The sequence below is a fragment of the Dunckerocampus dactyliophorus genome, chromosome 9, assembly GCF_027744805.1.
Source record: "Dunckerocampus dactyliophorus isolate RoL2022-P2 chromosome 9, RoL_Ddac_1.1, whole genome shotgun sequence".
Classification (NCBI taxonomy): Eukaryota; Metazoa; Chordata; class Actinopteri; order Syngnathiformes; family Syngnathidae; genus Dunckerocampus; species Dunckerocampus dactyliophorus.
The window spans coordinates 28,216,559-28,244,143 of record NC_072827.1 but is presented as its reverse complement, the minus strand read 5'-3'; the positions used below and the strand labels follow the sequence as shown (position 1 = coordinate 28,244,143).

The following is a 27,585-nucleotide window of genomic DNA, read 5'->3' as shown; positions in this document are numbered from 1 at the left end:
TTTGGAGCATCCACCAGCACCACGGGCATGTTTTTCTTCTTCCCTTTTCTTTTATTCCCTCCCCATGCACTGACACTGCGCGCACATCAGTAAATGCATCACGTAGCACTAGTACAGCCTTTCTTCATGCCAGCCAGTGCTCCACCTAGAAGGCGAGATCTGTCACCGCTCACTCATTTGGCTGCAAAAGGAGCACTAAAGTGTGCGCACGTATACGCGCGGGAGTGTGCGGCAAAGACGCGGGGAAAAGGGAGGAGGAGGAGGGAGCAAGGAAGGGAGGCAGCTTTCAACAGTTGAGGAGGAGACGCGACTCATTCTGATTATCTTCAATCATCTCGCACCTTATTTTCTCTCTCCTCTCTCTCTCGCTCTCCCTGCGACTCGTCATCTCCGCCGTGCAACAGATAAGAGTGGCCGCTGATGGATGCAAAGAGGAGCGCCTTCAAATCGGACTGGATTATGGGATTAGTGGACTGATTAGTGGACCAAAAAAAAAAGTGGCCGCTGTGGATGCTCCTCGCGAAGGAAGGGCAGGAACACACAAAAGGTTGCACCGGAGAGAGCGGGGCGAAGCGAGCCGCTGCAGCGCCGGCTCCATGCACTTTGCTGGAGGAGGAGAGACGAGCAGCTCCGTATGCAACAGTGTGCCGCACAGGAGACAAAAGTCACTATGCGCTGTGAATGGTAACACGGACCGATGGTGCATTTTGGAGCTTTGCAGGGTGTAGATGTCGCATGAGGGCAATGCGCCTCTTTTTTTGCCCTTTTTTCCCTCTCTTCTTCCTATTGAAAGACAAGCTCTTAACCTTCACCATGCTTTAACCTTGGACGCAGAGGGGAATATTAATACTTTATTCTCATCGATTATTCATTGTGGGAGCCCCTCGGAGAGTGAAAACAAAGCATTGCAATGTTGAATTTGATCTTTAATTCATGCACGGGGTGTCGTCAGGCGGTCATCTTTGTTTACAGAAAGAGTTCATCATTGCAGAGCGGCATGTGAGAGAGCTAATGCCTATTAAAGGGGGTCTACAAATCGATTTGATATCCAATTAGTCCTGCAGTCGCATGCCTGCTTTGGATTTAGTGCTCTAAAGGTTTTGCAGAATAATCAACAGGTTGAAAGTCAAGGTTCCCCCCCCCCTCTTTCCTGTGTGCCAGTACCACATATCCAACTGAAGGGATGCGTCTCTCTGTTCCCATCTTCTTTCTGCTGTGGGTTAAAGCCCTGACAGTGAAAAACCTTAGTTATTCCGTCCCGGAGGAGCAAGGACCTGGCACTATCATAGGTAATATTGCAAAAGACGGCAGCTATGGGACCCTGGAGAGAGGGAAAAAATCCAACTTCAGAGTCCTGGAAAATTCTGCACCACACCTGGTGGATGTTGACCCGGAGAGTGGACTAATTTTCACCAAACAAAGGATTGATCGAGAGACCTTATGCAGGCGGAACCCAAAGTGCCAGCTCTCCATGGAGGTGTTTGCCAATGACAAGGAAATATGCATGATCAAGATTGACATACAGGACATAAATGACAACTCGCCCAGTTTCCCCTCAGATCACATTAACATTGATATCTCGGAGAATGCAGCCGCGGGCACACGCTTCCCACTGACTATTGCACATGACTTGGACACTGGGGAGAACGGGATAAAGACTTATCAAGTCACCAGAGATGATTACAATACATTTTCATTGGATTTAAAAGTAAGAGGTGACGGGACTATTTATCCCGAGCTTGTGGTTCAAAGACCTCTGGATCGGGAGGACCAGAGCCATCACACCCTCCTCCTCACTGCAATTGATGGAGGGGAGTATCCCAGATCAGGCTCCATGCAAATCAATGTCAGGGTGACCGATTCCAATGACAATAGCCCCATTTTTGAGAAATCCTCCTATGTGCTGGAACTGTCTGAGAATTCCTCGCCTGGAAAAGTACTCATAGATTTAAACGCCACTGACCAAGATGAGGGAAGCAACGGGCAGGTGGTGTACTCCTTTACAGGATATGCGTCTGAGCGAATACAAGATTTGTTTGCCATTGACCCCAACACTGGTGTCATCAAGGTCCAGGGGGAAATTGACTATGAGCAGAATCCTATCATCGAGTTTGATGTGCAGGCAAAGGATCTCGGGCCCAACCCCATACCGGGCCACTGTAAAATTACTGTCAAAGTGCTGGACAAAAATGACAACTCACCAATAATTAGTTTTGTTTCCGTGCGGCAGGGTGCCATCAGCGAGGCGGCGCCCTCTGAATCTGTCATCGCGCTGGTCAGAGTGACAGATAAAGATTCTGGCCGAAACGGTCAGCTCCAGTGCCGCGTGCTGGGAAATGTTCCCTTCAGACTGCAGGAGAACAATGACAATTTTTACACGCTGCTCACTGACAGACCTTTGGATCGAGAAACAAAGGATGAATACAATGTCACCATCGTGGCCAGAGACAATGGCATCCCCTCGTTGAACTACACCAAGTCGTTCACGGTGAAGATCTTGGATGAGAACGACAATGCGCCTCGCTTCACAAAGGCCATTTATGTGCTACAGGTGCCCGAGAACAACATCCCAGGGGAGTACTTGGGCTCCGTTCTGGCCCACGACCCAGATGTAGGCCGCAACGGAACAGTAACATATTCCATTCTGCCGTCGCACATTGGTGACGTGTCTGTCTATACATACGTGTCTGTTAACCCCACCAATGGAGCCATATACGCGTCACGCTCTTTTAACTACGAGCAGACTAAATCTTTTGAGTTCAAAGTTCAGGCTAAAGATGGAGGCTCCCCTCACATGGAGAGCACCTCCACCGTCAGGGTCAACATCCTTGATGTTAACGACAATCTCCCAGTGATTATTTTGCCTCTTCTGCTGAATGATACAGCAGAAATCCCAGTGCCTCGAAATGTTGGTATAGGCTATATTGTGGCTACGGTGAAAGCGGTGGACCACGATCACGGAGAAAGCGGACATTTGACCTACGAGATTACAGAGGGCAATGACGACCACTTGTTTGAGATTGATCCGGTTGGAGGCGAGGTCCGAACCACTCACGCCCTATGGGAGGACGTCTCGCCCATGGTGGAGTTGGTGGTTAAGGTAACCGACCACGGCAAGCCCCCCTTATCCGCCGTGGCTAAGCTGGTCATTAAAGCCAACACAGAAACGGTGGCGGGTGGTGGGGGCTCCAGCGTGAGTGGCGAGCAGCAACACTGGGACGTATCCCTGCCCCTCATCATTACCCTCTGCATTATCTCTGTCATGCTCTTAGCAGTCATGACCGCCATCGCTGTCAAGTCCAAGCATCAAGATAAGGAGAGCGGGAATTATAACTGCCGCATGCCTGAGTACTCCAATCCTCCAACGGGGAAGGGCAAAAAAAAGCGAATCAACAAGAGTGACATCATGCTGGTGCAGAGTGAGATGGAGGAAAGAGATTCGGCCAGTCGCATGAACGTGGTGAGCAGCCCCTCGCTCATCACCTCTCCCATATGCTTCGACTACCAGAGCCCCCTGCCGCTCACGCTGCCCAGGTCGGAGGTCATGTACCTGAAAACTACTCCCAACAGCCTGACAGTACCCAGGGCTGGATGCCACTCCAGCTTTGCTGGGCTGAGCACAGACACTCCTGCCAACAGGATGTCGGTTATACAGGTAAGACATCCCCACTACGCTGTGCTGTGTTATTTACCTGCTATTTATTTGTGCTTATCTGCACCCTCTGCTTAGCTGTGGAACTCTGGGGGGGAAAAAAAATCAGACATCATTATCACCTCTGCTTTCTCGCTTAAGGCAAGCACTTTCTGCAAATGAAGCATGGTATGACAACTTCGTTTTAGGATGTACTAGGTGGCATTTTACTAATAAGGTTAATGTTTTATCCACATTTGTTCTTTCGCAAAGTGCTACAGCTGCAGGCCACATAATGAGGAAGTGCTCTCTCTGTCTCTGTGTGTGGTAAAGGCAAACAGTGTGAGTCTTGAACAAGGCCTGCTGTGACCCCCAGCAGATCCACAGCTATGGAGAGAAAACACAACCCGGCCTGAGATGTTGGAGCGGACAGGTGTTTGAGCAGCTTGTCCTATCGCATTACCCAACCGGTGTGCGCCAGACAGCAAGATGCACATGGCGTAACTCTGACAATCACCCCCCCCCCCAACCCCCCTTCCTCTCTCTTTCAAATATGGGTCAGATCCGCCCAGCCGCAACCAAAGTTGGCACGAGGCTGCCCTTGACGGAGTCCATCCGAGCCTCGCCAGCTAACATGCTAATTGGCCAGCGCGAGCGTCTCGTGCCGTGTGGAATCATGTGTTGTGCACGATGTAAATATCTGGGTCAGTCTCACATTTGGAGATGGTAACACAGATGACAAGGCCTGGCGCTGTCACCAGTCGATGTGCTACGTGGGTGTGATCAACACAAACACATTATTCTCAAGATGAAGGGAAAAGGGCACTAATGAAAGCGGCTAATGCCTTCCTTCTTTTGTCTTGCCAAAGATGCACATATGGTCACATTGGCGATGTGTTTTTATCATACCCCTCCTCTTTGCCAGGTGATGCTGAAACACTCAGCCTCTTTTATGCAGCCTCATTGGAGCCGTAACAGAAGGTGCGGCAATGAGGCGGGATATTGCCGCAATTTTGTGTGCTTTTACACAGCTTCACGCCATTACAGAAACAGAGAATATGATGCAAGCTCTGGTCTAACATACGGTATAAGGGCATGCTAAAAGGAGAATGACTGAGTATGTTTTGTGTAAGTATGTACGGTATGTTTCTTTGTACGTTTTTAAAACAGTCCCCATTCACACAGAGCTGCAAAAATGCCTGAAGTCAAATGTATACTATGCCAGTACAACGGACCTTGTTCTCCCAGTCTTATCAAAAATAGATCTTTAAAACTCCACTCGGCATACAGTATATTCAGGTTGAAAAAACATGAGTTATAAGAGTAACGTGTCTCCGCTGGTCATAGTAAATGTTCACATACAGTTCACGTGACGTGTCAAGCTACAGCGCTTTCTTCCGCCATTATTGCAAGCATTTGTCTTCTTGTTTTGTAACGTTTGTCAGGTTCAGAACTAGGACTAGAAAGATAATTCCGGCATTTTTTTAAACATCTGACCAGCTTTCATAGGTTTATTTTTTCTGACTCAAAAAAACAGAGTTGTCAGCCAAAATCGACTTTGGCGATTTATAATTAATACCAACCCCTTAAAGTACTTTCCGGCTCTGTTACTACCTGTGAAGGTGGAAAATTGCAGAGTTGACTTTTTCCCATCTCATTCCATGTCAGTGCCAGAACAGCGACATGGAAAAAGGGCAGATATTTCAATCTACACCCTTTTCACACAGCCTTTTAAGGGGGCCCTATTTCCGGGGCTTTGGATCTCAGGCGCACTATAGTATGTTTGTTTCACAGAAAAAAATCAAAATACTTAAGGTTGTGTACATGGTAAATCTGCCGTCTTCCCCCCTTCAGGAATAAGCCTGAAACGCTTCGATTTGGCAGCCTGCTTCCCCCGACCACACTTACTCTGTTGCAATTGGTCTGGGATGGAGGGTCGGCTCCAGCTGCCGTGCAAAGGGGGTGTTCCTCAATGCAAGGATTGTGATGCAAACTTTCGCACTTGACACTTTCCACCCTGTTGTGTTGGAAGCAATTGTTGTCTGACAAGTTATTTATAAGTCACACCAGACTCTGGTGCGGATGGAAATTGAATCATCTGACTGCGCTGTGTGAAAGTACACACAGTTGTGGCAATATCTCGCCATCTCTGCGGCTTATTTGCCGGGCCTCCTCTAACAGCTTTTATGCGGCTGTTTTACGGGATCTCTTGTGTCTATCAAAAACTGCGTGAAAGCTCTTTGGTTTTGTTTTTTTCAAAAAAATAAAAACACAATTTTTTCATGTCATTTGTAGACGGAAAACTTCCCCTCCGAGCCCAATTATGCTGGCAGCAGGCAACCGTTTGTTCAAAGGTAAGAGCTCACATGCAGACACTCCCTGACCGCGTCTTTTGAGCTCCTTCATCCCAGTATCAAGCTCGCCTGGCTATCAAACAGCAGCGCTCGTACAGAGAGACTGGCAAGTTATGTGGTTTTTTTTCCCCTTTCCTGCCGCAGCTCCACATTTAAGGATGCAGAACGAGCGAGCCTGCGAGACAGTGGCCATGGTGATAGTGACCAAGCTGATAGTGACCAGGATACTAATAGAGGCTCCCAGTGTGACACGTCTGCCAGGGAGGCCCTCAAGATGAAAGCCACATCAGTTAATGGGCAGCCTTTTGAGCAGGGTGAGTGGACTCTTCCCGACATCGTCAAGATGCCTCGGCGCTCTCCTGCGGCGCACGTTGTTTATATTTTATGTGTCGAGCCTCGCCAGCGTTTAAGTGCGGCTTCACCCGCTTTGGGCACAGCCAAGCTAGACAAACATTTAACATGCAGGTGGTAAATCGGCGCCGTGTTTTTTTTTTTTTTTTTTGACTGCGGCTGCCGGCTTTACATGGCAGGCGCCCTGAGCTTGTATTGCAGAGTAAAAGGTACAGGCGTGCTTTAAAGGGGATAAAAGGGTCCACTGTGTGAAGGTGGAACGTTCAAACATGCTGCATCTGATTTTGGCATCAAACAAACTCATATGCATGGCAAAGTGTATGTCTGCCTGCTTCTCTTTTGATCATACGTCATGCATACCTCGACTTAACATGACAGGGACAAAAAAGCGTGATAGACAGTCACAGGTATTTCTGGCGCCTGCACCTTTTGCCCCTTAAAGTGCTTCTAAGTTATTATTGGTTTGGTTTACAACTAAAAATAGTAATATTAAAGTTTAATTAGGACTGAAATGACTGCCAAGAGTGTAATCACAGATGATTGCCAAGCTGTTTGCGACCCGACCGACCTGCTAGGGATTGATATATTTAGCTGTAGCGCAGACAAACAGCAAATATGAAAGCAAGCCTCGCAGGTGAGATAAAGGATAACGGCGGGCTTGAGTGAGGAGGTGATGGCTTTCATTTGCTTGTACGAGCCTTGGAGGAGAACGGCTCTGGTCATCGGGCCCCAATGCGGTACTTTCCACACCATTTACATCGCTATGAATTGCCTGTACGCGGCGGGCTCGGGAGTGCAGAGACAGAAACACTCTTGTGGCTGCCAAAGAGAGAGAGAGTCTGAATCCCTCCTCTGTGTGTGTGCGCGCTGTGGGGAAGTATGGCAGACCACACTTGTCTCCGTGGGAGGTGTAAATTCAATCACAATTTTTGCAGCACATTTCTGGAATGTGATTGAGCAGGTTCTAAGGCCAATCATACGGAGAGATATTGAAAGAGATGTCTTGCACGTGCCTGTTGACTGACATGGCGCTGCTCGTGTATGCAAGATAAGGGCAATGCGAATGCATGGCGTTGAATAACAGAGGCTGCTTTTCCTGAAAGTAGGTTGAAAAGATAATTACATCAGGGTATATGGTTAAGTTTGTTGCGGGTTGGTTTATTAGTAGTAAGGCAGAATTTGTCATTTGAGCAGTAACTCGCCAAGAATAGTGATATTCAATTCATTTCATTGAACTGCTGCACAAGCATAAAAAGATGTTAACCACTAATGTCATTTTGTGGTAAGGTCATACCAATTTATAGTTCGAACAGCATTTTCAAGAAAACACGCTTCTAGAGTTTTAGATTGCATGAGACCTCAGTTCAGTGAGCATTTTTATTGGAAGGTACTTGGCATTCAAAGCAGTAAGACTCCAGCGTAATCACACACATCGTCCCTTGTTATCAGAGTCAATGCTTTGTGTTTGAGTTGGGTTTACAGTGGTTAACTTGTTTTTACACTTGTGTGACTACTAAGACTGTTAATAAACGAGACGCGACTTTTTGTCAGTAAAGTTAAGGATAAAGTGTTTTATTTTTATATGTCACTATTAACTAGGGGTGCAACGGTACACGTGGCTACGATTTTAGTGTGTTTTTTGTGCGTAAAGAAAAATTCTCTCTTTATTATTTATTATTATTATTATTAAATGATTTTTAAACGGAAGTATGGACATGAAATTGCAATCTACTGGCAGGCAATGCTCCAATAAATACAACTCTCAGATAAAAAGACAAATATCGATATAGCATACAGAGAAAATTAAGGATGTGGGGGCCACTTTGATGTGTACATTAAAGATGCTAAAAGTCCATATCTTGTGCTATAAACTATATAAGCTTTGTGTTATGGATGACAAAGCATATTCGTCATATCTTATTTGTCATCTAAGTATATTTGTAATATCTAATAATATACTGTACATATCAATAGAAAGAACAAAGAACTCACTTGGGTCTCACTTTGGACACCCCTGGTTTGCAGTGCTTCTTTTTATGAAGTTGCAAGTGCAACAGCAAGAGTTTGAACAGAAACATAACATTACGTAATAACATATTCCGTAATAGCATAATACAAAAATAATAACACCCTGTAAAGTCAAAAACCCGCTTTTTTACTCATCATTTTGAAATGATGACAACATATACTGACAGCAAAATCTCAGTGAATGTGATTATCAGGCCAAAGTTCATTTATTTCAGTTAGACTCTAAGCAGCCATTTAAAGGCCCAGGAAGCCTTTACAGTTCATTTTGTGACTACAGTGTGACACCAGTAGTTTAGAATACAGTCGTCATATTGCGCTTCGAATTTTGCGGCTTCACTCTATCATCCATCCATCTATCCAATTTCTATGCCGCTTCTCCTCGCGGGGGCATGCTGGAGCCCATCCCAGCTGAATTTGGGCGACAGGCGGGGTACACCCTGGACTGGACGCCAGCCAATCGCAGGGCACATATAGACAAACAAGAATTCACACTCACATTCATACCTATGGACAATTTAGAGTCACCAATTAACCTAACATGCATGTTTTTGGAATGTGGGAGGAAACCGGAGTACCCGGAGAAAACCCATGCACGCACGGGGAGAACATGCAAACTCCACACAGAAATGCCCAAGGGAGAATGGAACCCAGGTCTTCCCGATCTCCAGACTGTGACTGTGCTTTTTCAAAATATATGAATTACTAAATCATGCTATTTCGTGTTTCAATACGGCCTATTATTAGTAAAAAATATGCACATTAAAGCAAATTTTTCATACTTCTGGCCTAAATTAAGAATTTTCAAGCATAAAAATAGCTAAGACATTCAGAAAAGGCTTTGGAAGACTAATATGTAGTATTCTACACTGGCCACTGGGTGTCAGTAGTGTTACATTACATGACATTGATGAGACCATAGCCACCACAGGTAGTACTGTCCAGAAACCGGAACATGTGTGAGTCTATATTTTGTCTTATTTTCCATTATTATGCTGACTATATTGGGTAATTTGATTGTAAATGTGACTATAGGGGTGCTATTTCATGTCTCGAGAGCTCTAATAATGTTAACAACACTACAGTGTTTACAAGGTCGTAAACAGTGAAATTCCATCCATCCATCCATGCCTCCATCCATCCATCCATGCCCCCATCCATCCATCCATGCTTCCATCCATCCATCCATGCCCCCATCCATCCATCCATGCTTCCATCCATCCATCCATGCCCCCATCCATCCATCCATGCTTCCATCCATCCATCCATGCCCCCATCCATCCATCCATGCTTCCATCCATCCATCCATGCCTCCATCCATCCATCCATGCCCCCATCCATCCATCTATGCTTCTATCCATCCATCCATGCCTCCATCCATCCATCCATGCTTCCATCCATCCATCCATGCCCCCATCCATCCATCTATGCTTCTATCCATCCATCCATGCCTCCATCCATCCATCCATGCTTCCATCCATCCATCCATGCCTCCATCCATCCATCCATGCCCCCATCCATCCATCCATGCTTCCATCCATCCATCCATGCCCCCATCCATCCATCCATGCTTCCATCCATCCATCCATGCCTCCATCCATCCATCCATGCCCCCATCCATCCATCCATGCCTCCATCCATCCATCCATGCCCCCATCCATCCATCCATGCTTCCATCCATCCATCCATGCCTCCATCCATCCATCCATTCATTTTCTATGACAAATTCTAAAATGTATGCTCTAACTACAAAAGTATTTGATTTGTAAATAAGGAATCATACTTAGCAAGGTCGGGTCTGGAGCCAATTACACACGATAAACGAGGGAATACTGAATTATTGAACTTTTACAATTTGATGAGATATTGAACTTGCCGTTTTTATTAGCTGTAGGCTATGGAATCAAGTCGTACATTCTCAAACCATTTCACATTGAGAGTTTCACTTTTTACTTAAAGGAAAACTGCACTTTATGTGGAATTTTACCCATCATCCACAATCCTTATGTGAAACATGTCCACACGTCTAGGTCCTTTCTGCGCATTCCAAAGTGAGAAAAACAGCTAAAAAACAGCTAGCATGTGGAAGCTAACAATGCACGTAACGGGACACACCTATTTCTACTATAAAGCCCCTGCAAAAAACACCCCGAAAAAACGCCAACAATGTTCTACTCATATAACTGACCTGTATATAAACCAAGCTACAGCGACGTTGTTAATGTAGCAGCTAACACAAGGAACTATTTTTGCGGCGTAGTTGGGCAGCGCCTCATGGCACTACCAAGCGCTGCTCAAAACAATGCGATAGGACACAATCTGTACTGACTAGGAAACAAGAACAAGCATATGAAGATAGATGGCCAAATTATCTGTAAAGTGTTAGCCCACATTCCATGTTTCGTTTACACACGGCTAGATGGACTGTGTTCAAGATTCAAGAGATTCAAGAGAGTTTTATTGTCATGTGCATAGTACAACAGCAGTTATACCATGCAATGAAAATGTTGTGATATCATGCGCTATGTGCTCCATGTATCACAATCAATATGGTGACTTATTCGATGGACAGTTGTCCATCTGGTCCAGCTGGTCTGGGGTATCTTTTCCGGTTTCTATCACTGCAGGGTTTGTTAGCGCTAACAATTCCTCGTTCGCTGTGGAGCAATGTCTTTTTTGCCATACACACCAAGCCTTTCCATCCATGGTAACACTGTATGCCTCACTCCATTTCTATCAGCATGGCTTGACAAGCTCCACATTTACATCACCAAGTCATGCCTGTGTAATGACTTGCCCCCCCCACCATCTGCTACCTTCAAAGTTTCACGCTCTCTTCTTGAGCTCAGCTTCTAAAACCTGCAGCTCCTCCTCCATATATTCAATCTCAAAAAGATAAGGTTCTGGATCCTCATTTGTCCAAAAGTAGTCATCGGTACCGTCTCTCACGAAGTCTGCCATGATTAGTAGTAACAAACAGACACGCGCTTGACACGCTGCTTGTTGATGGAAGTAGCGTAGATGGGAAATACGTAAATGTGCCCAGGAAAGAAGCTCTGGTAATGTTTAAAATGATCAAAACACTGTAAGTATTACATGTTATCATGAATGCATTACATATGGCAAATACATAAGACATATATATAAATGTATATAACGCTGTTGGAGTTTTTTTAGAGGGCTTTATAGTCGATATAGGTGTGTCCCATGGCATGCATTGTTAGCTCATTCACGCTAACTGTTTTTTTTTTTTTTTAGAACGCACAGAAAAGGGAAAGACTTGTGCTCATGTTTCACATGCCGATTTTGGATGATTGGCAAAATTCCAAAGAAAGTACAGCTTTCCGTTAAGTAAATGACCTTGTTCTAATTTATTGAGATGCAGGTTTTTGAGTGCAGCATTTCATGTTTGTTAGCTTCATTTTATGACCCATCAGGAAAGTGACAACTGCGCCAAAGGGTTCAAATAAGAAGAGAAATATAAATACAGTATGTGTAGCCTATTATAGGACAGGGACCGTATCTGGTAACTTGCGTCAAAATGGACATCACATGGTGGTTTCAGTGAAAAATGATATGGTGAAAAAGTTGAAATGAACTGAGGTTTTACAGGTACGGTATATCATTATTATAACCATAAGATGGAAAAGTTCATTAAGTAAAACAAAATCTTACCTGTAATGTACAGTACTACAATCATTTCAATGGGGTGTACTAAAAACAATATCCCAGCTATAAACATTATATGGGGTGTCAAAACTTTTTCCACCGAGGGCCACATACTGAAAAATGATCGTCATACGGGGTCCTACGGCCGGTCTACGTGCAAAAATCGCAAGAAATGGCGTGCGTGTGACATGTTGATTTTCGAGCTGTAGACTGGCCACAGACCGGCAGCAGAGGTGTGAACTCCGGCACTTACCATTTTTCTCCGGTTGCAAGACAAACTTACGCACTTCGTACGTCTCCGTGCATCGTCTGTATGGCCAACTTTTCATACGATTTGCCGGTGACAGATTTCAGCGAAATGTTCATTTTTTCATACGTCGCACTTGCGGACTCCTATGTGTGTCGTGTGCCACACCTGCACCGCACATACGTGATTAGTGCGGCTCATGCACGTTCAGATATTGTGTACATCCTCCAGGTGTGTCGAGAGCTTCCTCCTTCACAGCCACTGCAACTACGTTCTCCACGAACATAAAAACAACAATTTGGGGAACGCCAAAATGTCCGGTTGGAACCTAGGCTTAAAGGAACACATGTAGATATGCTAAGAAGTTATATATATTTTATATATATTTCAAGAAAAAACTGCATCTCAACTTTGTGATATAGGTGAAAACGCATTTTTAGTATGAACTGTGCTCTTCCTTTCCCATGCTTGCTGCTTTTTTAAAATTTTCAAAATATTTCAACTCACTTCTTAACCAATCTTCCTAAATTGTCTTTTTGTTATACTATGACTATTCCCATTATACTTGTACTTTATTCCCATAATATTAGAACTTTTTCTCCAACCTAATTTTCCAAAAATGAGAACTTTTGTTTCTTATAATATTATGACTTTTCTAAAAAGTATTTTTTCTTTAATATTTCAACTCTATGCTTCTAAAGTTTCACTATTTTCCCTCATAATATTGTGAGTTTATGTATTGAGGTAAAATTGTGACTTTTTTTCTTGTTAGAATACGACTTTTTTCTCTTAAAATTTTAACTTTCTTCTCCTACAATTACTGCTTCTTTTTTTTCATTTTTTCATTTTTTTTTTGTAATTGTCCAACAATTTGAACTTCTTGAATTTCTTGTCAATTTTCTTCTCGTAATTTGGACTTTATTCTCGTAGTCGTAATTATTTCCGCAACCTAATTTTCCACAAATTATAACTTTATTCATTGTTTTCTCTATAAAATAACATCTTTTTTCTATCATATTTCAAACGTATGCTATAAAATGATGTTATTTTTCCTCATATTGCATATTAAATTAAATTCCGATTTTTTCTTGCTGAATTACAATTTTTTATTGTGAGGGAAATTACTGCTGATTTGTCCATTTTTGTTGTTTGTTATTTTTTTCTTTTAGTTTTCTTCCCCAATTATATTTTTTAAATGTGCCGCGGGCCAATAAAAAAAAAAAAAAGAAAAAAACAGCTGCGGGCCGCAAGTGGCCCCCAGACACCCCGGATATGACTTCCTTGTAAATTCAAATGAGAATATGGGAAAGATTTTCAAGACCGCCCCATCCGACTCCATTCTCCCTTTTCGTGAGTTCCAGAGCCTCTGTTTTATAGATAATGACAAAATAGCATTGCTGAAAAAAGAGACATTGCAAAATATTTGCTCTAAACAAAAAGGCTCATGGGTTAAGTAGTATTGCTTTTATATCTTTACCTTTGCTGTGCCTCCATCCTGCTGGCTGCTTTGATACAGGTAATATATGCACCTGGAGTGAAGCTTCCACCATCATGCACCCTGAATATTTATTCCCTCTCACAGACGCCAGATGCACTGTGGGGATGTTGCTAGGCGTTCTCTCATTCTATTTATAATGGGCGTGCACCTTCTTTGTTTTCCTTTTTCCACATTTACCCAATAAGATGTGAAAGACTTTCATTGTTATTTTATGTGAAGTCAGTGCACGATGCTGTCACTTGAGCCTTGAGTTGATATTCAACTATTATTTCTTTCATTCAGACAAAGATGAAAAAAGAGAAAGCAAGCCAACGGCAGGAACAATGGCATGAAAGCATCCCGGTTTCATCATCAGCCTTCCTCCCCCACTTTTAATCAAAAGAAGTTACGCTGAAATGTGATTTATGTCCCCCAAACATTCTTGATTATTTATTAATACGCGGAATGACGTGTGACCATTAAACTCAGCATTTAAAAAAACAACATCATTAATTTAGGAGAGAGAAAATAGAAACTCCTGCTTGTGAGCCAAAAAAGATTTTGTGTGACACAATGACTTACACCGTGGGAGATAGAAAAGAACAATCACATAATACCGGAGTGTGATTTCCCGGACCTTCTAAGCGCACACATCTCTTCATCAGTATCATCTGCGAGCTCCTCTTCAGTACTGATGGCTGCCATGGAAATGAGCGCCGCATCTTCCTGCCTCGCTTATCGGTCTGCTCTTGTCTATCTGCAAAAAAAAAAAAGCATTTCTCTATGGAAGAAAAATGGAGAAACAAATGGCAGAGGAGCGTAATCAGAGGCGTGCATGCTTCAAAGCAAAGCACTCCAGTATGTACAAGGTGTACCTTTGCCAAATCAAAGCTATGTTTTAGTCCGTCCTTTTGATGTGAAATGCATTTTGAACCCACATGTACTTGTATTTCTCTTGATCTCGGTCACGTTAAACTGCATGTAATGTGACAGGGTCAAAATAAAGAAATAAATAAAAGACTGGTTGTTTCAACATAGATTGGGGTGCTGTAAAAGAATAGAGGAAAAATGTACCTGTTGCAAAATACAGTGGAACGCACAAAGTTGAACACATAACGGTGGTTGACATCCACGTTGTTTTCATTTCTAAACATATTTTTCCATTGAGTTCACTGTCGCGTCGTCACGCTATCACGGTTTTTCAAAAATCCATCCCTCCATCCATTTTCTATGCCGCTTATGCTACTTAGGGTCACGGGGGTATGATGGACCCTATCCCAGCTGACTTCGGGCGAGAGGCGGGGTACACCCTGGACTGGTCGCCAGCCAATTGCAAGTTTTTCAAAAATATTATTATATACTGATAATATAATGTTATTATATTATTAGTAAAAAAAAATGCATATTTAGGTGCATTTGATCTATTTTTGCCTAAATTAAGCATTTTTAAGCATATAAATGGCTACATGAACTAAAATAATAATATAAGGCATTCAAAAAATGCATTCAAAGATGTTGGTGTGTAGTATTCTACACTGTCAGTAATGTTACTGTAAAGTTCGGTGAGACATACATACACACATGCACTGGGCTTTTATTGAAGGTTTGAATGATCTCACAACAGGCACATTAATCCCTAATATAAAAAAGTAATAAAAACACAGGCTAGTGCTGTGGTCGTAACCCACTGCAAGCTGAAACTCAACTCTGAACCTCTGACATCACTCACTCAGTTCCCTTAGAGAACACATTTGTCGCAACACACACAAGCTCAAGTCTTATTTATATTTTATATTGCTTGTTTACTATACTTGTCTGCTATATTGAGTAATACCAGTGTAAAGGAGACTATAGGGGTGTTATTTTATGTCTAAAGGGCTCTAATCATGTTACCAAAAAACAGAAAGTTGTAAACAGGTTTTCTGTGCTCTAATCACAAAAATATTTCATTTATAAATAAGGAATAAACAATAAACGCAGCAAATGGGGGATTTGCATTACAGTAACATCACTGACACCTAGTGACCAGTGTAGAACACTGCACTTTTTAAAAATAATATTATTCAAACACAAATCAATCTATTTTTGATAAACCATGATAGAGTGAAGCCACACAATTCAAAGCGCAACGTGGTGAGGGACGACTTTATGTGTTATATAAGAGTTTAAAATTTGATGCAATCTGGCTGGGCGAGGTAGCGTTGACGTAACTACTGTAGCAATATAAGCACAAAGCCTCCAAAAATGCTGTGGTCCACCATTGTAGTTTTGTTGTGTTGTTGTCAAGGGAATAGATGAGAGACAAGACAAGTGGCTTGAGAATAATGAGAAGTACAGTTTAATCAAACTTGCACGCAAGGAGACACATCAGTACAACCTTAACTCGTGCATACAGATACTCAGCACTTAACACTCACGTCCTTTGTTTTCGCCAACAACTGTTTTCAACCTTTACACAAAAATAATAACGGTATTATTTTTTAAATCTTCCACTTTTGAGACCTGTGTGCATTTTCAGGCTCAAAAGCCGTTGTTACAGTGTAAAGAGACGGTACAAATGGCAAATTTCACGTTTTACAGCAACATCATACTCACAAGCCGATTTGCTGAAGCAAAAAAAAATCTAACTTACAGCTCCCACATATGCTGACTGATTTTATTTTGGCTTTATTTTAAGATGTGTGGTGAAGCCTGTTGGTTTTTGTTGGATTTTTTTTTACAAAGCTTCCCCCTCTGTGAGACACGGAACATCAAAAATGGCAGTTGGGGCGCCTCTTTCAAAAGTCGAGTGAGGGAAATTTTTGTCATGTTTGGTGCTCATTAACACACTCTAGGGACATATATTGCTGTTAGAACACCTTTAAAAAGTCCCTTAAATAAATAAAAGAGGACATTTAAGATGCATGTCGACAGTTTTTGCATTTTTTCAAAATAATGTCCGTGTCATTTCGAAAAAACATCCACCCATTTTCAAATGTTTGCATTTTAAGACTCCGAAATGCTGTCGCAGTGTAAACTACGTTTGAAAATGGCAGTTTCTTAATGACTTTTCAGTTAAAAAGTGTGCTGTGTAAGCACCCCCTAAGGCTTTAAAGTGCTGCATGTGTTGACCAACAACAAGCACTATGGTGTAAATGAGCTGGCTACATGAAGCTGTTGTTCTCATCTCCTGCAGCGTGTGGATTCTTTTTGTTTCTTTGAACTTCCAAGCCCAGCAAACTGGGAGGAAGATTCCCTTGGAACAAAGAGGAAAAGCCTCACTCATTGGTTGTAGGCTGGCACTCACCACCTCATCAGTATTTCATTCATCATCATTCAAGTGTCTCATTCATACTTTGAGGCGGGCAGACGAGCTGGGTAGGTGTGCCTTTGTGAGTAAATGACATAATTCCCAGCAATTAATTGATCATTACAGCTAAATTAAAACAGGCAGATGAACAGCAGGAAGAATAACTTTATGCTTTTGTAGTTGGAAGGGCTTGCTTCCTTTTTACTTTATGAAGCAAAAAAACCCAACCGTTACTATTGACTGCTTGTTTTGCCAAGACATTTGGAACGCATAGCCTCAAACCACTAATACTTATTGCGGCGTCGTCACATAAATGTTGATTGCGGCGTAAATGCTGCAATAACAAGTGGCTCATTCCGCGTGTTTATTTTGTTTGCGAGCCAGTGAGGACGCATGGCTCGACTTCGCTTGTCGTGACTAATTTTGCGATGAACAGCATCAGTTATCAGTTTGGCGCTAGATTAGATCAGTGTGTTCTTTGCATCAACAGACATAAACAGTCATTCATTATTCATTCATTATCTATAGCCTGCTGCTGATACTGTGCAGATGGCGTCTCTCCAAGTCAACGCGGTACAGGAAGGGGGCGGGGCACACTGTGGACATGTCGCCGGTCAATCACAGGGTTGGCATATAGGGACAGACAACAATTCACACTCCTGCCTGAAGGCATGCTGGAATCACCAATTAACCCAACATGTTTTGGTCATTGAGAGGATGCGAGGCAATGGGGAGGATATGCAAAGACTCAAAGGCAGCATTAAAAACAATCACTACCCGCCATTAAATATGAAATCCTTGCAGTGTTTTGAAGGTAATTGTTTTTCACTCACTGCTAATTTGCACCAATAAGTATTCATCTTCGGAATAGAATAATTGTTTTTTCCCGACATTTCTCGTTTCCTTGCATGCAAATGAGGTCATTTTGTGGCAAGGACGGGTCATTATATATGACGCATCTAATAAGGAGCGAAATGAAAAATGGGCAGGAAATGCAAATAGGGACCTGATTACGATACAATAAAGTCTTAAGAGGGGAAAAAAAAGGCAAGCATCCAAACTCCAATTTGACTTTTGACGATAAATTTAACACAATTTGGAAAGCTATAAGGCTATATAGTGTACAGTCTGATGCAACTTACACAGCTGATTTTTTTTTTGTTTTGTTTTTTTGCTGTTTGTGCATCAGAAAAAATACTTCCTCTGCACCACAAGCACATTTTCCAGGAAACACCTACGCACGTTTCAATGGTTTGCAGAGAGAGGGGAAAAAAGGCATTCATGAATATTATGAATCCCTCATCTGTTGCACTGACCCGCAATGAGGGAAAATATATAAATAATCCAAATGATGCATACATGCTTTGTTCATCAGTTTAATGTGGCATCATGAGGGGGCCTGTGTGCAATGCAAAGTTTCCATAACGTTGCAAACTGTCGCTCAGCCACTGTTAGATAAGGTAAGATAAGGCCTTGTTTTGAAATTTTCTGGCAATGTATAAAATATATTTTATGAATAACTCAAACAAAATCGTTCATCATTTTAATGTGTCATCATCAGGCTAATGTTCCTTAATGTTTCACATTTTCGTTCTGCAGACAGTAGTTTTGTTTGAGAAATTTCAAGTCATGCATCGTGATGATGGACAGTTTATGAATATGAGGAATCAGTCAATGTCAAAAAGACAAACAATACAAAAATGCAGTTTTTCATCATGAGGGGGCAGGCAGAATGCAAATTTCCCAGAACACCATAAGTAAATTTCCTCAAAGTAGGATTCCATTTTTATAAATGGAATATTTCCATAGTTATGGTATAGAAAATGTGTTTATGATCTTCTAAATACCTTTTTTAACATGATTAGAGACATCTAGACATGAACGAACACGCCTATATTCACCTTTACACTCGTATTACACAATATTGTGTATATAATTCAATAAAATAAGCCATTTAAGACAGTTTACCTTGTCGGGAAGTAGATAGTAGCAGATAGGAAGTGGTGTCGGGAGTTCAGAGTTGAGTTTTAGTTTGTTGTGGACTATGGCCGCAAGAGTAACATGAGCTATTATTATGATTATTATGATGTCATTATTATATTGCCTGTTGTGAAATAATTTAAACCTGCAATAAAAGCCAGTTGTTCAAGTTTGGTGCTTTGGTGGTGGTCTCACCGAACAATTACTGACACCTAGCGACTGATGTAGAATAGTAGTACATTCACAAGTTGGTGGTCTTAATGGCTTTGTATTTTCTTTCATTCAGCCATTTTTATGCTTGAAAATGCGTAATTTGGGGGAAAAAAAGTACAATTTGCATAAATATGCATATTTGTTGATTAATAATAGGCTGTAGTCAACCACGAAACAGGCATCATTTATTAATTAATGAATGTTTCAAATACTGCAATAGAGTGAGGGAGTGATGTTCGAACTGCGATGTAGCAAGGGTCGACTGTAGAATATCACGCACATTCCAGTTTCTGGACAGTACTACCTGTGGTGGCTATTGTCGTACCAATGTAACATAACGTAAGATTACTGTTACATCTGGTGATCAGCATAGAATACTACTGTAGTGCCCCTGTTTGTGGTTAAGGAGAGACTCACGTCGACGATTCACTTCAATCGCTTTATTAACAAGCGGAGAACGGCATATGCAGTGAACATTCACACAGGAGCTGCTGTCAGCCACGACTCACGTCATTCACTCGCACTCTCTGCACTGCTAACTAGATAAACAGAGTCAACTCTGGCTAGCTGACGTCATACACGTCACTTCCCAGGCTCAGTCTCTTAAAGGCGCACACAACAAGTCACAGATATTACATTACATCACGTCTTCTGAATGCCTTATATTTCGTTTTTTGTTAGGTGTGTCACAAGAGATCACACGAAATCAAAACGTTCAGACAAAAACTGTCTTGCAAAAATAAATAAATGAATGAATCACAAATGGAAATTAACTGGATAGTTTTGACGGGCCCTATATATTGCCATATGCATGCATCTCTCGCCTCCAAACATGCAGGAAGAGGGTTCACTTTATGCATTGCTTCAACACCTAGATGCGCAAAACCTACATGCGAACGGTATTTGAATGACGTGAGAACTCTTGTTAGTCAAAAAATCGCTTTGTCTACGTGGAGGGAGAGGCGGGGCCGCTAGCATGCACACAGCAAAAGAGTGAGGACCAATGCAAGGCAACGTAGTATAAATTAGGAAAACAGATGATTGCAAAGCCAATTGCCTTATCTCCTGTGTGAGAATATGCAAGGAACACAAACGAGCCAATATGCCGAATTGGTTGGAAAAATGGTAGTAACATAAAATGCAACAAAAAAACTTGCCCACCTCAAACATATCCACCCGACCCAGTTTTCCCATATGGGAAAAAAAACTACACACCGACAGTCAACACTCACTGAGACGTTTGATCGGCAAAGTAAATACAAACTGAACAGCGCAAAATCGTGTGCGTTCACAGAGACTGTAGTTCAATACATCGCCAAAGAAATGCTGCTCTTTAAAACAGTTGAAAAGCCGGCATTTCAAGAAATGTTCTGAAGATTTGATAGACAGTACAAACCGCCTGTGAAAATAATAATAATATCGTTTAGCGACCATTTGTGGGACAGTAAACATTTTAAAATACACCTGCATTGTTTTTTGCCTCGATTAAATCAACATTTTTAGTTATGTATGGCAGCAATATAACAAATATAAATAATAAATCATTGCATATTTTTTTATCATCATTTAATTCACACTGTCACAAATATTATAACTCATCTGTTGCAATGACTGTAGACAGAAAGACGGATACAAATAATAAAGGCATGCATATTAATGTGTGTTTTGTTTTCACTCTGCCCTTTTTGCAAAAGGCTGCATGTTCTTCTCCAGTAATGTATAAAAAACATTTCATACAATATTTACAGATGTTATTTCATTTTCAGTTTTTCTGAACTCATGATTGATGTTCCTTGTTTAACACGTTCTTTCTTTGTAATGCAGCAGGATCCAGTAACAAATGTTGAACTGTTTTTGCAGAACAAGACAAATCAGTCCACTGCACCGATGAGTGTCGTGCACTGGGACACTCTGACAGATGCTGGATGCCAAAGTTACGGATCGGAAGCCAAGCGGATAGTGCCGATAATCGCACCAACCTTTTCATCCCCGTGGGAATGGATGCCATGGTAGAGACAGAGATTTATGGCACCATCAGCCGCGGTAGCCGGAAAGCCCTCAGCACCTTCGGGAAAGAGCAGCGGGACAGCACCATCCTAGTGGCCAACGTCAAACCGTACTTAAAATCGCAGCGTGCAGCATGCCCGCCCCTACAGGAGAGTCCACCCACCCCCGGAAGTCCCACTAAGAGAGGGACGGCCCTGGACTCTGGCGAGCGAGAGGTCAAAGAGGAGAGGGAGGGGGGTTCAGACAGCAGTGCCTATGGCCCGCCAGATGGCCAGTGCTCCCCGCTGCACACTGAATTGGAGGAGCCCTCCTACCTGACCTGCGAGCTCCGCCCTAAGGCGCTGTCCAGCAGCCTCATTCACAGCTCAGTCATCAGCCAGGAGTGCGGCGTGTCCGAGTACGAGACGCCAGACTCGGGGATCTGACATGGGTGACCCCGTTCCAACCCCCACACGCTCTTGGCCGACAAGCATGTGATTGGGGTGGATTGTTTTTCTTTTGTTGTTGTTTGTTTTTTTGGGGTCCAAACATTGTATAACCAAAAATCATCTGCTTTGCGTGTTTCTTCGTTTCTTACTCAGTGACTTGAAGGGATGGGCATTTTTTGACAACGACGGGGAATATCAAGGTTGATCAATTGATTTTGTTTTAATATTAGCATCTCTTGCTGAATGTTCTGAACTCCTGTTTCCATGTCTGTGTTGTATTAAGCTGAATAACTTGTGCCTGTATGTCAACTTCCCAATCATCCTTTTCACGTGGTATCGTGAGCGGGCCTGTGAGATGCAAATTTTTTGCAACGTTCCGAATTTCCAATCCAATCTACTTGTATAGCACATTTAAGCAACAAATGTTTCCAAAGTGCTGCACAGAGTTACACAACTAAAATACTAAAAAAACAAAAAAAAAACAACAAAAAAAACATCAAACGCCATCAAAACATTTAACAATCAAAACAAATAAATACACACTCAAATAATAAAAACAGATGAAAAATGATGAATTGTATAGCAATCACAAAGGGAGAAAACAAGATGAAAATAAATAATATAAAAATACTGTATCAACCCTTGGTATGAGACTGGTATGAGTATTTTTTTCCCTACAAAATTCTGACAAAGACAGGTTGTCTTATATTTGGGGTAAAGATTTAAACCCACAGGTGCCACCGCTTGACTTCTCCCCAAGGGAGTCAGAGCTTTTCTTCCTGACACTCACACACACCAAAAAGAACATTCATTTTCTTTTTGATGTCTTAAAAGATATTTTTCAAAAAATAGGTTTTCACAAAGAGGAGTCCTCTCATAGTCCGGGTCATCTTATATTCGGGCCAATATGGTAAAAATGGATGGCGAAGAAAGGAAAAGGCAGGATCGCACCACTCTCATGCCGGGTTTATGTTGAAAATTGACATAACAATATAATCTATATTTTATGAAACAGCCGGAAACTCAAAAATATAAATTATGAAAAAAATGTAACATTTCAAATGTCCGAACTTTGAGAAATGTCAAGCAGCGTGTTACAATAATGGATATTTTGCATATACCGCACGTCGCTTTGTTTTCTTTAGGTGGCAGACCCGTTGAGAATGAATCAACTGCTTCTCTGCTGGTTGCAGTCAAGTAGTGCACTCCACATGATCAACAATCAATTTCAAACCATCCATGACTTCTTAATGATCAAATGAGTGATTAGCTGATCATTATGCCCATCCCTAGTGACTTGTTGTGTTTAGGTGAACTTTGTGTCCTTGCTGTGAAGGTTTGCGGGCTAATCAAGTGCGTTCCTGACTTTCAAGTGTTTCCATAGTGTACTGTATTTGTCAGTTTAGATGTCCGTATTTTACACATCTCGAGGTCCCATCTTGTGTGGCTGTTGGAACAAAACCGCTACTGTTAAGCTATTGAGTCCTGTCTGCTTTTGTACGGTGTAGCTATCTGTCTCCATTTAGTGTTTAAGGAGCATCACTTTGAAGAATCAAAAGGCCAACGACATATCACATATCAGTGGCGTTAAATACAAAAAAAGTGAAGTGTCTTATGAACTGTCAATGGTGGTGCAACAGGGGACGTCCCTTTTCATAACAACCATTCAAGGTTCCTATGAAATGATTTTTTTAAGAATGTATTTGTAATTTTATTGTCGTCCTCTCTGCTGTTTATGTGGAAAATAAGCTGGGCTTACACGTGAATGTGGGCTACTGTACTGTACTTGTGTATTTTATTAAATTTGTATACACTGTGTGCATGGAGGGGCGTTATTTTTAACTGATGACTTCCCAGGCTGTGCTCGACGCAGTGCTTAATTAATACATGTTAACGCAACAGTAGCCTTTTTCATTATCTGGTCCCCCCTTAGTACTGCATCATATGTTATATGCTGAGAATGTCAGAAGTCACTTTGGAAGACATATGGTACGTTGATTGTTTATATTTTTTAAAAAGCTGAGCACAAGTGTTTGTTTTTGAAAAATACTTTTCAAGTAGGTGGCCGAGTGGTTAGCATGTTGGCCACTCAGTCAGGAGATCAGGAAGCCCTGGGTTCAAACCTCCGTTGGGCATCTCTGTGTGGAGTTTGCATGTTCTCCCTGTGTGTGTGTGGGTTTCCTCCCACATTCCAAAAACATGCATGTTAGGTTAATTGGAGACTCTAAATTGCCCATAGGTATGAATGTGAATGATGCCTTGCTAATGATGACGACCAGTCCAGGGTGTGCCCCGCCTCTCGCACGAAGGCAACTGGGACAGGCTAGCACAAGCGGTGATGTGCAGTCAGAGGAGGCAGGTGAGGCTCATGACGAAAAATACAAAAACAAACAATAACATAAAATAAATCTTCATATTTCTCCATTGAACTGTATTTTAAATATATTTTCTGTATGATTCCAATCGTTTTTAACATTTTCTTCACTAACAATTCCTGAATTTGCAGATCTCCTGATCAAATACAGGGAAGAAACCTTGGGTGAGGCCACCGTGAGCGTGGATGCTTGGCTTCGTGCCCAAGCCCTGCCTGGGCTCATGGTGCCAATAATATAATGTTGTAGAAACATATGTTACACACCATGGCTTTCTATAGCCTGTTTAATGTTTTTAATGTAAGTGTGACATCATTATTCTTGCTAATTAGAAAATAAAATACGTAGAAATGTCACAGGGGAGGCACGTGCAGTACCGCTACGTCCTGAAGGGGTGGGAGGGTGCGTGAGCTGGAAGGTGCTTCTTGTCGCTGACGTCCTTCCACAGAGGAAGGTCCTTTCTCTAGCTAGCGCTAGCAGACAATTAAATGCATTCAATATATTTCTATGCAATGCTGAATGAATGAATTTGACTGCCAAGATGGAGGATTACACACCCAAACTCATTGGTGATCATTAGACTTTTACAGCAACGTGTCAGAACTTTTCCTGGAGAAGGAAAGGCTGCAAGTACTTCAAATACAAAAAAGGTTTATAAAATACAGATGTCAAATATAGATATAGTTATAGTTATAGTTACAAATATAGATATAAACGGGGCGGCATGGCTCAGCTGGTAGAGTGGTCGTCTCCCAACCTGAAGGTTGCGGATTCGATCCTCCATCCTCCCGTGATCGCGTTGAAGTGTCCTCGGGCAAGATACTGAACCCCCGTTTGCTCCTGATGCTGCGTCATCAGTAGGTAAATGTGCTAACAGTGTCAAAGCGCTTCGAGTGCCTTGGAGGTGGATCAGCGCTATACAAGTGAAAGACCATTTAACAAATATAGTTTATAAAAAAATAATAATTGGGTCTAATAAGTATCTGAATACATTTTGATTATTATTTTTTTAAACCAAAGTGAATTATTCTCTTCTTTTTTGGGCATCCTCCTAGTGAGCAACCAGTATTAACCTGTATTAACCTGTATTAACAGAGTCAGTGCCTCACCAGCCATGAACATCACTGAGCACAAGCACGTAGCCTAAATTAATCCACCGGATACAAAATAATACTAGAGGATACACTGATTGTAGTTAGCCGAAAACTGGGACAAAATCATTTGTATGTCATGTCATCATGCTGTCTTCTTTATTATCTAGCAAGTTTGCTAACAACATCGCTTTGCTAAACCACTACAAAACTGGCTAGCTTGCGTCAAGCAGTACCAACAACCAACATACAATCTTCAAACTGACCACTTATTCTTTGTAGTTCTCCCAAAAAGTAGGTCAAACAGTGCTAAAATGGGTGATATTTAAATGTAAAAACTGCCATCAATGTCAGAAGCTAAGAAACCAAGCCATTAGACACAAAATAGTCTTTTGCGGCTCACAGTGCATCTTCCCTTGTCAGCTGGCACAATCGGCTGACAAGTCGGCTGATAAGGGAAGACGAACCGTGATCTTCAACACCACAGACTACAAGGAAAAGCTGGCTGTCCTACTGTACCATGACAACACATATGAAAGGCTCAAGAGGGATCCTACCAGCGAATACAAGAAGATCACTGAATGTCCTCGGGAGCTAGAAAAGGAAGAAGGAATCAACCACTCCATGTACTACCACCTGTGCCCAGGGGAAGCCTTCCAAATAACCACAAGGAAGAAGCTCCACTCAGGCCGATCGTAAGTAGTAGTAGTAGTAGTAGTAGTAGTACTTTATTAATCCCACAGCAGGGAAATTCATCTGTTACAGCAGCAAGCAAGATACACAAGTATGTAAGCAGCATTAACTCCCATCTACGACGTTGTTAAATATCATTCTTACGCCATTGGTTGTTGATACCCCATACCATATCCACCACTCCACAGCTGCACCGACACGATCCAGAACCTGAGACTTGCCAAAAAAGAAACCATGGTAACAGTCAACATCACCTCGCGGTTCACATGCATCCCGACCACCGTAGCCATTGATGCGGTCAGGACTGATCTAACCTCAATCCAGACAAACATGTGATTCACTTCATCTTTGCCTTTGCACCGCTTACTTTCCATTTAACAAATGTTTCCAATGCGCCCAAACCTCAGACGGATAGGGGATCCTGGGGTTCCAGACCCACAGCCCAGATCCATGAAAAGACTAGGCCAGCCCCCTTCCCCCACCACAACGACAGGACGACCCCAGCAATGCAGACAAAGGAGCAGGCGTAGCAGGAGTAGGGAAAGCCAGCAAACGAGCAAGCGGGCAGACGAGCACTCCAGTATATTTTTAACTCCAAATAAAAACATGTACTGTACATTAGTGCACTGCATCACAAGATGAGTCGACTCGCTCTCTGCCGTATAGCGTCACGCTAGCGATGCAACCTCAAAGGCCGTCGGAGCGCCAGCAGTCAGTTATTTATTTTTATCTTCTCAAACACGCACATGACACGACGCGAGTGTGATAGAAATAAATAAAATAACACGGAACCTTTACGAGACTGAGCAGTTTGAATTAAATTTTAATAATTCCCGTAGAGCGGGAAAATGGGTCATTGCAGCAGCAAACAACCGAACAAATAGTGCATTAAATGTTAACACTCGTAAATGCAAAATTGAGATAATATGATTACAAAAAAAACCTAGCATGATGTTGCAATGTTAGCGTTCTAGCTAGGTTTGCCAACTCCCTGAAAAATAAATAATTTAGTGTCGCTATCATAAAGATGGACACATTACGTTTTTATGTTAATTAAACAACTTAGATACACAACTGGTATTTTGAGGACAAGCTATAATTATGAGAATGACACCAACAGAGCAGAGTTGTTAATGAGGCTTTCAAAAAAGTGAGCAAGCGTTACTACTACACTGCTAAGTTAGCATGAACATCATCGCCACTTGTAGCTTTGCCGTCAGACAAAAACGAGCTTTGAACTTACTTTTGTTTTTTTCTTTGAAAGACCAATGTCACTGAAAAAGTCACATCTGGAGTTGAAAGACCAGAAGCTAGGCGGATAACTCTAGCGAGCTAGCTGCCGCCAAGATGAGGCAGAGTGACAGCCTGGCAAAGGGAATTAATAAAGATGCCAGAAAAGTCAAACATCAATGAGTTTGATAAGTGAGCGAACACACTGACACGCTGGCATCGATTAGTTTAACCTGTCGCAAGCTGGAATCCTCAGACTATTTTTGATACTTGCGACAGTACGGGACACGGCGCTTCCCTTTCAGCTCGATACTAGTTGGCTGCTTTTGTTTGTAAATACGGGACGATTCTTTAGCTGTATTTGACATAGCTATGCTAGTGTTGCGTTTGTGTCCTCATTTCCCACTCCTTAATATGTTGTTGTATGTGATATATAACATCTATTATGTTGGACAAGTGCGGAGTTACAACTTACAGTAATCCCTCATTTATTGCGGTTAATTGGTTCCAGACCCAACCGTGATGAGT

At 42.2% G+C, this 27,585-nt stretch overlaps 1 protein-coding gene across 2 annotated transcripts; it reads left to right on the top strand.

The window, feature by feature from the left end:
* The first annotated feature begins 62 nt into the window (after positions 1–62).
* Positions 63–23,487, top strand: LOC129187978 (protocadherin-17-like). Of its 2 annotated transcripts, none has more exons than XM_054787865.1 (4): positions 63–3,655; positions 5,927–5,985; positions 6,130–6,299; positions 14,058–15,199. In XM_054787865.1, exons 1-4 carry the CDS (start codon positions 1,184–1,186, stop codon positions 14,105–14,107), a joined length of 2,751 nt encoding a protein of 916 aa, XP_054643840.1. In that variant the 5' UTR covers positions 63–1,183; the 3' UTR covers positions 14,108–15,199. The 2 variants fall into 2 exon arrangements, with proteins under 2 accessions (XP_054643840.1, XP_054643839.1); XM_054787864.1 differs by lacking the exon at positions 14,058–15,199 and adding an exon at positions 21,097–23,487 and having other exon boundaries at positions 65–3,655.
* Positions 23,488–27,585: the final 4,098 nt, after the last annotated feature.